This window comes from Oncorhynchus tshawytscha, unplaced genomic scaffold, assembly GCF_018296145.1.
Source record: "Oncorhynchus tshawytscha isolate Ot180627B unplaced genomic scaffold, Otsh_v2.0 Un_scaffold_4246_pilon_pilon, whole genome shotgun sequence".
Lineage (NCBI taxonomy): Eukaryota > Metazoa > Chordata > Actinopteri > Salmoniformes > Salmonidae > Oncorhynchus > Oncorhynchus tshawytscha.
In genome coordinates, this window is record NW_024609831.1 from 67,482 (window position 1) to 80,831 (window position 13,350).

The 13,350-nt window shown below is 42.6% G+C and overlaps 2 protein-coding genes across 2 annotated transcripts; both read left to right on the forward strand.

Moving 5' to 3' along the window:
• Positions 1 to 283: 283 nt before the first annotated feature.
• Positions 284 to 7,391, forward strand: LOC121846170 (mitochondrial pyruvate carrier 2-like). The gene is made up of 5 exons (XM_042319409.1): positions 284 to 549; positions 1,968 to 2,008; positions 3,503 to 3,587; positions 6,098 to 6,209; positions 6,885 to 7,391. Exons 1-5 carry the CDS (start codon positions 450 to 452, stop codon positions 7,000 to 7,002), a joined length of 456 nt encoding a protein of 151 aa, XP_042175343.1. The 5' UTR covers positions 284 to 449; the 3' UTR covers positions 7,003 to 7,391.
• A 388-nt stretch (positions 7,392 to 7,779) lies between these two features.
• On the forward strand, positions 7,780 to 13,194 carry LOC112267654 (mitochondrial pyruvate carrier 2-like). The gene is made up of 6 exons (XM_042319410.1): positions 7,780 to 8,061; positions 10,834 to 10,874; positions 11,227 to 11,311; positions 11,440 to 11,551; positions 12,059 to 12,299; positions 12,696 to 13,194. Exons 1-5 carry the CDS (start codon positions 7,962 to 7,964, stop codon positions 12,114 to 12,116), a joined length of 396 nt encoding a protein of 131 aa, XP_042175344.1. The 5' UTR covers positions 7,780 to 7,961; the 3' UTR covers positions 12,117 to 12,299; positions 12,696 to 13,194.
• Positions 13,195 to 13,350: the final 156 nt, after the last annotated feature.

Sequence of the window (13,350 nt, forward strand, 5' to 3'; positions counted from 1 at the left end):
CATAGATTCTAGTTTCATCAGACTAAAACCGCATCTTCCTACCTGTGTTAAATCCATTGTGTCAGCTGATAATGTGGTTCATGTCATTTGAAAGTGTGTCCAAGAGTCAGTGTCTGGCTTCAGTTCATTTTTTACGTTGTACCATTTCCAATCACGTGTGCAATTCTTGGAAAGTGAAGTAGGATAGGCTTACTGTTCCCTACCAATGGCAGTGGTTGTGGGGCGGAGTTAACGTTCAGTACAACCCCCCCTCCCCAATAATAGATGATTCCATCCAGTAAGCATCATAGAGGATAGCCATGCCTGCTGTCAGCTAATGGTTCACACAATCTATTCTGTCTGATCCGTTCAAGTAGCCCAACGACAGGGTGTACCGGTGGTACAATAAAGCGCGTTGCATATTTATTTGATTCTAAACTGTTGGTGCCAAGTTTCAACAGTCACCAGACATGGCTTTAGTGGGAGTTAGAGCTTCATACCACAGGATTCTTAACCAGATAGAGTTTCTACTACCTGGTAAACTGAGACCCATTTACAACCATCCTGCAGGTAAGGACATGATCAATATTACAGCATCAGGTCCTACTAACCTGGCTGTCTCTGTATCACTCTCCTCATGGTGTCTATTGGTTCATGTCTCCTCCCTGTTGTCTATTGATTAATGTCTAAAAGTCTCCCCATCTTCAGAATACACTTTCTCAATATTTAGAAAATGAGATGCGATAATGTATCACTATCACCTCTGGATGTTTTCTACTCTTCTATTTGGTAAATAAGAGTGATGTTCAATATAGTGGGACTGTGACTGTCACAAAAGAATGTGCAAACTTACAGTAGCAGTGTATTGGGGTTGATGAATGGACCCCTGGTCACGAGTGACCTCTGACGGGGTCATCGTCAATGGAGCAAACACAGTTTTATTATAGTAGAGTTGGAATTGTTTCAATGTGACACGAGGCGTGTGGCTGATTATAACTTTGAGGTTAATGAGGACTTGATGCTGCCCAGTTTGTCTGTCACATGCAAACTATCTGAACGTTGATGAGCTAGTACACAGGGCTCTTCTTCCAGCCCTGGGGAGATAACAGAGACGGACTGGTCATGGGGCAATTCTGGCAAATGCCAGATGGGCTGGTCCATCTTTAGCCTGGTGGGCCTGTCAAAATTGTGGGTTTTGCCAAAATTATAATTATTTGGCTAATATCTGGGGTCTCAAGGGAAAAAATGGTCCTGTGTTTTAGAAATGCTTGGGACGATTTCTGGTCCCAGTCCGTCCCTAGGAGTTAGGGCTGATCTCTGAGCTATAGAAGAGTGGTACACAGAAGGTTGTTCCAAGCAGGGGTTCTCCATTCCGGGTTCATGGGATGTTGTTAATATCAAAATAGGTTGGCACCATGATAAAGTAGAGGGAAGTCAGTATGAGATGTAAAAACACAACACATTAATAACAACTTATAGTTGATAAAACAACCAGTCTAGCTGTCAAATAGACAAGAGAAGGGAAGCATATGAATGGACAATAGGTGTGTAACTAAATGACGTGCATGCCACTACATGCTGGCACTCTTCAATAAATTATCACCCTTGGCAAGTTTTCAATTGGCAAGGCATTGATGTACAGGCAGTGGAAGGAGGACAGAGACAAGCTGAGGGCACGAGAATGACAACAGGTGGAATTATCTAGGAAGGGATTTAACCAGTCACTTTCAATGTCACCTCATCTTAAAACATTTACTACCACGAATCAGGTCGCAAAGTTTAATGCTTGACAACTTCTGTCACTTTACAGAAAGCCTGAGGCCTACTGGTTCAATTGGCATATCATTTTATTGTGGAATCAACCAACTTTTTGCACAAAACTAAATGTCACATAAATCACTGTAACGTTATGTATACAACACAACTGTCATTGCTAACCTTATAATAATTAACCTTAATAATTAAACCATGTTTTGTTTCGTCTGTAGGTCCAAAGACAGTTTTCTTCTGGGCACCAGTGTGTAAATGGGTAAGTGTTAAAAGATTTGTAGCGAAGCAGTTTAGAGGGTTCAGAGAGTTTTTAGAGGGTTCAGAGGGCACTGAGGTGTTTAGAGGGTTTTAGGGGAGTGTTTAGAGGGTTTTAGGGGAGTTTTTAGAGTGTTCAGAGGGCACTGAGATGTTTAGAGGGTTTTAGGGGAGTTTTTAGAGTGTTCAGAGGGCACTGAGATGTTTAGAGGGTTTTAGGGGAGTTTTTAGAGTGTTCAGAGGGCACTGAGATGTTTAGAGGGTTTTAGGGGAGTTTTTAGAGTGTTCAGAGGGCACTGAGGATGTTTAGAGGGTTTTAGGGAGTTTTTAGAGTGTTCAGAGGGCACTGAGAGGTTTTGTTTAGGGCACTGAGAGGGTTTTGTTTTTTTAGAGGGCAGGGAGTTTTAGAGTGTTCAGAGGGCACTGAGATGTTTGAGATGATGTTTAGAGGGTTTTAGGGGAGTTTTTAGAGGTTCAGAGGGCACTGAGATGTTTAGAGGGTTTTAGGGTTTTAGAGGGAGCACTGAGATGTTTAGAGGGTTTTAGGGGAGTTTTTAGAGTGTTCAGAGGGCACTGAGATGTTTAGAGGGCACTGGGTTTTAGAGGGGGAGTTTTAGGGTTTTAGGGGAGGTTCAGAGGGCACTGAGATGTTTAGAGGGTTTTAGGGAGTTTTTAGAGTGTTCAGAGGGCACTGAGATGTTTAGGGGAGTGAGATGTTTAGGGTTTAGGGGAGTGTTTAGAGGGTTCAGAGTTTTAGAGGGTTCAGAGGGCAGAGGGTTCAGAGGGCACTGAGGTGTTTAGAGAGTTTTAGGGGAGTGTTTAGAGGGTTTAGGGGAGTGTTTAGAGGGTTTTAGGGGAGTGTTTAGAGGGTTTAGGGGAGTGTTTAGAGGGTTTTAGGGGAGTGTTTAGAGGGTTTTAGGGGAGTGTTTAGGGGAGTGTTTAGAGGGTTTTAGGGGAGTGTTTAGAGGGTTCTAGAGAGTGTTCAGAGGGTTCTGAGAGTTTAACATTTTGTTCATTGAGTAGACACTCTTATACTGAGTGCATACAGTTTTGTACTGGTCCCTCATGGGAATCGAACCCACAACCGTGGCGTTGCAACGGCATGCTGTCAACTGAGCCACACGGTAAATTAAGACTGCACAGAGGCAGCATGCAGAAACTCATAAGAAGCAATTGCATGTAAGAGTGGAAATGGGAGTGAATAATAATGCATTGGTAATGCCTGACCTATGTCTACATAGTCCTTCCTGTCATGTGAACTGATTGAGGTCGCTTCTAGAGAATGAAGTCACATTTTATAAGCTCCTGTATTCTGCCTCTGTCTAATCTTAATATTCCATACAGTTAATGTTCCACTCTCTGGCCCTCCAAACGGTGTTATATAATGGTCCTATGATGTAGTACACATATGCATGGTTGTGTGACCCCCCCCCCCTCTGTCTCTCTCTCTCTCTCTGTTTCTCTATGTCTCTCTGTCTCTCTCTGTCTCTTTCTACAGGGTCTTGTTTTTGCGGGTCTGGCTGATATGACCCGACCGGCTGATAAACTGAGTCTCTCTCAGTCTGGAGTACTCATGACTACAGGTAATGGAGCAATGAGGACAGAGAGGACAGGAAGTGTGTGTTTGTGTGTGTGAGTGTGTGCATGAGTGTATGAGAGAGTGTGTGTAGCTTGATGACCCTTCAGATGAACAGTTCACTGATAGAATTACTGGCATGGATTCAGACATGTTGGCATGGAACTTTCACACCTGCCCTACATCATGGGTTTTCCATTGCTGCTTTGTAAAAGCCCCACTGACTGTTAACAAGGACTGTAACGGTATGTCCCTGTGTGATAGCACTGTCCTTAAATTACACAAGATGACCCGTGCCTGTTTGAGACTACTCTATCTCAGACTATTTTCAATTAGAGATGATAATTGTGTTTTGGTCCTCGGATACGGCTAGTTACAAACCACTACCGGACGTTTTCCACAACGTGATGTCATTAGCTGTTGATTTGTGTTAAGGTATGGAGTTAGGTAGTGCACAGGGCATAGTTATACAATTCATTTTCCACTTCCAAACCCATCCCTAGGTGGCAGCAGCAACCGGGTCAGGTGCTGGGCTGTGCTAGCCAGGTGCTACTCTGGGCATCTTTTGGGCATGCCTTTGTATTTTCCTTTATGTAAATATTTCTTTTGGTCACCATCACTTGAACCAACAATAACCTGCTTGGGCTGGCCGACCACCAAGTCTCACCAGAGCTAGCCCTGATCCTGGTCAGATGTCTCTTAGCCGGTACCCCCACATACAACACTGACTAGCCCTGATCCTGGTCAGATGTCTCCTAGCCGGTACCCCCACATACAGCACTGACTAGCCCTGATCCTGGTCAGATGTCTCTTAGCCGGTACCCCCACATACAGCACTGACTAGCCCTGATCCTGGTCAGATGTCTCTTAGCCGGTACCCCCACATACAACACTGACTAGCCCTGATCCTGGTCAGATGTCTAGCCGGTACCCCCACATACAACACTGACTAGCCCTGATCCTGGTCAGATGTCTCCTAGCCGGTACCCCCACATACAGCACTGATTATCCCTGATCCTGGTCAGATGTCTCCTAGCCGGTATCCCCACATACAACACTGGCTAGCCCTGATCCTGGTCAGGTGTCTCCTAGCCGGTACCCCCACATACAACACTGACTAGTCCTGATCCTGGTCAGGTGTCTCCTAGCCGGTACCCCCACATACAACACTGACTAGCCCTGATCCTGGTCAGATGTCTCCTAGCCGGTATCCCCACATACAACACTGACTAGCCCTGATCCTGGTCAGTTGTGTCCTAGCCGGTACCCCCACATACAACACTGACTAGCCCTGATCCTGGTAAGGTGTCTCCTAGCCGGTACCCCCACATACAACACTGACTAGCCCTGATCCTGGTCAGATGTCTCCTAGCCGGTACCCCCACATACAACACTGACTAGCCCTGATCCTGGTCAGATGTCTCCTAGCCGGTACCCCACATACAACACTGATTATCCCTGATCCTGGTTAGATGTCTCCTAGCCGGTACCCTCACAAACAACACTGACTAGCCCTGATCCTGGTCAGATGTCTCCTAGCCGGTACCCCCACATACAACACTGACTAGCCCTGATCCTGGTCAGATGTCTCCTAGCCGGTACCCCCACATACAACACTGATTATCCCTGATCCTGGTCAGATGTCTCCTAGCCGGTACCCCACATACAACACTGACTAGCTCTGATCCTGGTCAGATGTCTCCTAGCCGGTACCCCACATACAACACTGACTAGCTCTGATCCTGGTCAGATGTCTCCTAGCCGGTACCCCACATACAACACTGACTAGCTCTGATCCTGGTCAGATGTCTCCTAGCCGGTACCCCACATGCAACACTGATTATCCCTGATCCTGGTTAGATGTCTCCTAGCCGGTACCCTCACAAACAACACTGACTAGCCCTGATCTTGGTCAGATGTCTCCTAGCCGGTACCCCCACATACAACACTGACTAGCCCTGATCCTGGTCAGATGTCTCCTAGTCGGTACCCCCACATACAACACTGACTAGCCCTGATCCTGGTCAGATGTCTCCTAGCCGGTACCCCCACATACAACACTGACTAGCCCTGATCCTGGTCAGATGTCTCCTAGCCGGTACCCCCACATAAAACACTGACTAGCCCTGATCCTGGTCAGATGTCTCCTAGCCGGTACCCCCACATAAAACACTGACTAGCCCTGATCCTGGTCAGATGTCTCCTAGCCGGTACCCCCACATAAAACACTGACATACTCTTAGCCCTCAAAATTCTGAAAAAAGTAGGAAAAGCAAATATTGGATTTTTATACGCATTATGCAACAGTAACACATTTCTGAAGCAGAAACAACATTCAGATGCTCCAACTTTACCTGTCCCTTTACCTGTCCTTTTACCTGTCCCTTTACCTGTCGTTTCCCTGTCCCTTTACCTGTCCCTTTATCTGTCCATTTACCTGTCGTTTACCTGTCCCTTTAACTGTCCGTTTACCTGTCGTTTACCTGTCCCTTTACCTGTCTCTCCACTATTTTACAGGTGTTATTTGGTCCAGATGGTCCCTGGTCATCATTCCCAAGAATTGGTTTCTGTTTTGTTGCAACTGTTTTCTTGGTGCGTCGGGAGCCACCCAACTCTTTAGAATCTGGATGTGAGTGGAACAGACAGTTAGATACAGAGCTACACACCAACTTGTGCCCTTTCAATCAAACCATATTAGGGGGAAATCATAATAATTTGTCAATGTACTGTATGTCAGTCATTGTCTGAGAACAGGCTTGTTAAATACACAGTACCGCTCTGAAGGGCAAAGTGTGCTTGGTCACACATTTATGACAGCTTGTGACATTGTCCTTGGGCTTTGCCTTCTTTGTTGTGGTTTAAACCAGGCACATTATATGCCAAGCCTTCTGCCCTTGTGTTTTTCCTGTCAACTGAGTGATATAACCACAGAGATAAATGTAGATCCTGTTCTGCCTCTATGGATACAACACTGAATAAGTCTGTGGTGTCTACTGCTTTGGAAAGCACATTTGTCAGAATTAGCTAACCGGCCCTAAAAGTTGTATTTGTTTCTGTGTGATCACTAGACTACAGTCCATATCATACAATCTGTTACTCCATAACTACTTGTCTTTCATTTGGTTACACGTTCAAATCAGAGATACGGATACTTTTATAAAGTCCGCCAGGGTCTCTTCCTGAATGTAAAGGATAGCATGCCTGCCAACTTGTCTTTGCACTCTGAGACCTATGATTAGTCTGTTTGAACCTTTATTCTGGTTTGTTAAGGTCGGAGGTCAACCCTGTCCCTCTGTGTTTCTAGGTACCAACAGGAAGTAAAGAAGCAACAAGAAGCAGAGGCTGCTGAACTAAAAATAAAGCAGTTAGCAGAGGCCCATCCATTGTTGGATTATTTAGAACTAGCGACACTAACTAACTAGTGGATCTGATTAACTTGATTAAATGCAATTTCATCTTTGAGGACTTCAACGACCACAGAATCGTCCAACTCAATAACACCCCTCCCTCTGCAAAGCACAATTCATGCTGTTAATTAATAAGTATGAGGTGATAATGTGAAGATGACAGCACGTCTGCGTGAGGATGATGGTAAAAGATTAGTAAAAGGTAAGATTAGGCAAAGAAACATACACATTTACAAATTCACACAACACTTTAAAGATAGTGAATGTTTGAGACTGATGATGGTTAATGTTGTATTTTTCAACGGTAAAACTTTGTTTTAGTCTTTTACCTCTTTGTCTGATTTTAGGACGTTGTGGTATGTATATATTTATTGAAAATAAATTCTAAATTTGGGATAAAACTGTTCCTGACTTGAAGAAACCCTTCTCATGTGCATGAGGTTATTAATGGCCAACTTGATCATAAGCTAAGTTAAAAGATAAACGTGGCTTCTCCAGTTTATTGTTTACATTGTGTCTTTGCCATGTACAGTCCACACCACATGTGGGGCGCATTCAGTACGACACAACGTTTTGGAACGTTCAGATAGAAATATGTAATATTGAACAAACATGCCTCTCTGACATGTAGACAACAGTTGGCAACTAAACGTGGCGCTGTTTTCTAGGAATTGCAAAATGGGGCGGGCTCATAGTGTGGGCTAACTCTCTCTACCAATGGCAGTGGGTTTGGGGCGGGGTTTATATTTCGGTACCGCCCCTCAGGTGACACTCCTACATAATAGATTAGGCACTACGGGTAGATGAGCCTGCTTTCTGTCAATGGTTCATACAGGCTATTCTGTATTCTAGTTACTATAGACAATCAATGACAGGGTGTACTAGAGCCACAATACAGCACATACTATTTATTTATTTAGAACTGTCGGTACCAAGTTCAACAAAAGTAGGAAATAAAACTCTAGTCTCCAGTCATGGCTTTAGTGGGAGTTAGAGCTTCATACCACAGGATTCTTAACAAGATCGAGCTCAAACTACCTGCTAAACTGAGACCTTTCTACAACCATCCAGCAGGTAAGGACATCATTATTATCAGGCTCACCTCAACATGACAGATCTGCATCACTTCCACTGTTCTCACCATTTTACAGTACAGACACTATACTGTATACTCTGGTACACATGGTCAATATGTATAATGTAAATGACGCCTGCTGTCTGTGCCTACTTGTGAAAACAGCCTAACCTGTTCTGCTAGGGCGAGTATGAGGTGTTCTCTCATTTGTGTCTGGAAGTAGCTAGCAAGTTAGCCAACGTTAGCTAGTTATCTTGGGTGCTTGACAGCCGCTGTGGGGTCAGAACACTCGGATCAACCCCACTCCTCGGCCAGAGCGTCCAGTGTGCGCTCTGAACGCTGCCAGAGCGAAACGCTCAGAGTTTACAAACGGCCAATCTGACAAAACTCTGAATTTACGAACCGCCAGAGCGCACAATAAGCGCTCTCTGGCACTCCAGATTGAATTTACGAACATTTACAACGAACGACTGGTCGCGTCCATAGATACAGAACAAAAAGACTGAATTGACTGGGTAACGTCTCTGGCAACCGAACCGATAGAACGGACGAGCTGCCGGTTTGGGTAGCAACCCCAGATTTGTGTCGGGACTATATCTTGTCGAAGGATGAAATAGTATGAATAAATTAATAAAAAATAAGACGTCGAGAGCCGGCAAACGTGCCAATACATACTCCAAACACCGGCTTCAAGGGATTACTAACATATTCAAATAAAGATTGACACATTTTCATTAAAAACGTTATTTTCATTAATTTATTCATACTATTGCATCATTCCACAAGATATAGTCCCGACACAAATCTAGGGTTACTACCCAAGAGACGCGACCCAGTCGTTCAGTCTTTTAGTTCTGTATCAATGGACGCGACCCAGTCGTGATTTCGATTGGCAGAGAAACGCTGCATGCCTGTCTGTCCCGACTCCCTACACTTTCATTACTAAGGGACACCTGGATATCGGAGAGATAGACAGCAAGGTGTACACAAATCTCAGCTGTGTCTAAAAGAAATGTGAGAAAATGTCTAGATTATTTTTACAGTAGAGATCAAGTTTATAAATTCCCTGCCTGGGCTGATGAGACAGTGGATTGCTCAATCAAACGGAACAGAATAAATGGGCATTTTAACATCATAGATTTAGGGTGCGTTCGTAAAATCGCTCTGGCTACATACTCGGATATCAGAGCACTGAGTGTGCCAGTGAGCAGAATAACTGATCCATTTACGAAGGCTCAACACCCTTTGAATATGGCCGGTGTCAGTAAACCTCGGCAAAAAAGCGTAATTAAATTGTTGCCAGCATCACAGTTACAGTCACTAACACTCTAGATAACATGAAAACAGCCTAACCAGCTCTGCTAGGGCGAGTAAAATGGTCAGAGTGAGGTGTTCTCTCATTTATGTCTGGAAGTAGCTAGCCAGCTAGCTAACTTTAGCTAACAATGCGGTTTTAAACAATCAGCGTTCAGGATTAGAGCCACCCATTGTATACCTATGGATAATTCTGGATAAGAATTCTTCCATTTATTCTGGATCAAATCTACCATTTGGCACAGCAATTGACTTTTGCGGGGAGGGGTGTTGGAAAGATGTTAAAGACATTTTCAGAAAGGAGAAAGTGACTGCTATCATTTACTGACAAACAAGAGCATTAAACATTTGTATCAACAGAAATAGATAAACGGTCATATGAACTAGTGCTCTTTAGCATGTGAATGAGTGCTCTAAACTTAGATTGAGTTGAAACCTGAGTTGAAACCTACAGTAGCAGTGCTTGGACTTTGGATGGGGGACCCTTGGTCAGTGCTAGTCAGTCTTAGTCTAGCAAACCATGTGCAACCTTGACCTTGAGGTTATCTTAAATGGAGCAAACATAGTTTTATTACAGCAGTGTTGGTGTAGCAACTACGTCAGTCTGCAGCTGAATTGAATTTAGAGGTGAATAAGGACAAACAGTGTTGATGCTGCTAATCTGAATGCTGATGAGGGAGTACACAGGGCTCTTCTCTCAGCCCTGGGGAGTTAGGGCTGAACTATAACAGTGTGTTAATGTGACAGAAGGTTGTTCCAATCAGTGGTTCTCAATTCCTTGTTCACAGGATATTGTTAATTAATATCAAAATAGTTTGGGAGCATAATGATACAGAGATGAGATTAGAATCATAACGAAGATGAAAAGCAAAGCAATGAAGTAAAACCAGGTTGATAAAACAACCAGCCTCGCTGTCAGATAGACAAGAGAAGGGAAGACTATGAATGGACAATAGGTGTGAAGCTAAGTGACGTTCAACCACCATGTTTAGCACTCTTCAATAAATTATAGCCCTTGGCAAGTTTTCAATTGGCCAGAAGAGAGCAGGAGAATAACATTTGTTAAAACCATAGGAAGATACTGATTTCAGTCACTTTCAGTTCTACTTTATCTCTCTATTTCATCTTTATATTTCACTCCTCAACAACAAATCAAAGGATTTCACAGTTTAATGCTGCACAACATTTATCTATTTATGGAACTTTTTCATGCCTAACTGCTTTGGCATATCCCACTTAGACATCTATTCCACATTGGTTCAACTTAAATTCATTGAAATGACGTGGAAACAACGTTGATTCAACCAGTGTGTGCCCAGTGTGATCTCTTTGTTGCGGTATCAACCAACTGTTTACACAAAACTAACTCTCACATGAATCATTGTAATATTGTGTAATTGTACTCAACTTTCATTTATAACCTTTCTAAATAAACACTGATATGCTTCCCTTTGTAGGTCCAAAGACAGTCTTCTTCTGGGCACCAGTGTGTAAATGGGTAAGAGTTGATATCCTTAACAAGTGTCTCATGTGCTGGACATCTTATAATGGTGCTAAAAGTATGCATGGTTGTGTGAAATTCTCTCTCTCTCTCTCTCTCTCTCTCTCTCTCTCTCTCTCTCTCTATATATATATATATATATATATATCTCCCTCTCTCACTATCTCTCTCTCTCTCTCTCTCACTATCTCTCTCTCCCTCTCTCTCTCACTATCTCTCTCTCTCTCCCTCTCTCTCACTGTCTCTCTCTCTCTCCTCTCTCTCTCTCTCTCTCTCTCTCTCTCTCTCTCTCTCTCTCTCTCTCTCTCTCTCTCTCTCTCTCTCTCTCTCTCTCTCTCTCTCTCTACAGGGTCTGGTTATGGCTGGCATGGCTGATATGACAAGGCCAGCTGATAAACTGAGCCTCTCTCAGTCTGGAGTACTCATGACTACAGGTAATGGACATTGTGGGAAAGACAATGTTTGACATTTACATCCCCTATACAACAGGAACAAATTCCTGAAGCTGAAAAACATTCAGATGCTCCAACTTTACCTGTCTTGTCACCCCTCTATTTTGCAGGTGTTATTTGGTCCCGATATTCTCTTGTCATTATTCCGAAGAACTGGGGTCTCTTTTTTGTCAACGGTTTTCTTGGATTGGCAGGAGCCAACCAACTTGTTAGAATCTGGATGTGAGTGGGACAGACTCCATAGTTACACACAGAGCTATGCAAACTGACATGCATGGCAGTGGGCCCCTATTCAATCAAACCCTATAAGGAGAAAAAAAGTGAAATAAAAACAAAATTCTGATGGGGTGTATGTCAATCAATGCCATTGTCCGACAATAACATTGTTAATAATTATACAGTACTGCTTTGCAGGGCAAAGTGTGTTTGGTCAAAAACAGATTCATTTATGACAGTACATTGTCCTTGGACATGGTGTCGATACCAGTTTGGAACTTTTTTCAGACACATTTTTTGTTGGCAAACTGGTCCTGAGAGTTGTATGTTGCAACATTTGTTTGCACTTTAAAAACAGAGGGCTAAATTGATCTGTCAGGGTCCTTGCCTGAATGTAAAGGATAGCATGCCTGCCAACTTGTCTTTGCTCTCTGAGACCTATGATTAGTCTGTTTGAACCTTTGTTTTGGTTTGTTAAGGTCGGAGGTCAACCCTGTCCCTCTGTGTTTCTAGGTACCAACAGGAAGTAAAGAAGCAACAGGACGAGAAGGCCCAGATCCCCATCATATAACACACACACATACACACACACACACACATACACACACACATACACATACACACACACATATTTAATTTCTTCATGTCTTAATCCATTTTTATGCAAAGTCTGTAAAGTCAACCTTCAACAGTCACTAACACTGGTTTGATATACAGTACATATCACAGGTCTTATATACAGTACATGTCACAGGTCTTATATACAGTACATCACAGGTCTTATATACAGTACATGTCACAGGTCTTATATACAGTACATATCACAGGTCTTATATACAGTACATATCACAGGTCTTATATACAGTACATGTCACAGGTCTTATATACAGTACATATCACAGGTCTTATATACAGTACATGTCACAGGTCTTATATACAGTACATATCACAGGTCTTATATACAGTACATATCACAGGTCTTATATACAGTACATATCACAGGTCTTATATACAGTACATATCACAGGTCTTATATACAGTACATATCACAGGTCTTATATACAGTACATATCACAGGTCTTATATACAGTACATATCACAGGTCTTATATAGTACATATCACAGGTCTTATATATAGTACATATCACAGGTCTTATATACAGTACATATCACAGGTCTAATATACAGTACATATCACAGGTCTTATATATAGTACATATCACAGGTCTTATATACAGTACATATCACAGGTGGCCGGTTGCAACTTCATTTGGGAGGGCTGGCTCATAGTGATGGCTGGAACGGAATACATGGAATTTCCATGGTTACCTGTTTGATAACATTCTATTCACTCCATTCCAGCCATTAATATTAGCATTCCTCCCCTCAGCAGCCTCCTGTGATATGTATATAACCAGGCACTATATTCTAATAGGCCTAATGAATATGTAGGAATTTACATTCCTTCCTTTTTTGTGTTAGAATTATTTTGAGACCAAGGAAATATCAGGTTTTGGCTCGAACTCTCAATATTTGTAATAGATTTGTGCCCTTAAATATTTACTTAGTATTATGTGCATTTAATACAGTTGTTTGTAGGATTACATAATTGTTGTAATTTAAATAAAATAATGTATTTATGAAAGCTGTATCTGTAAAATCGTTTGTTTTCCGTAGTTAAAATGTTACAACCTTGTAGGCCTACAGGCCAGATGAATGAAATATTTAGCTGTTTTGATAAGGACTAACTTTTCATTGCTTTTGTTGTTCTTCATTTATATTTATTCACATGTTTGTCATATTTT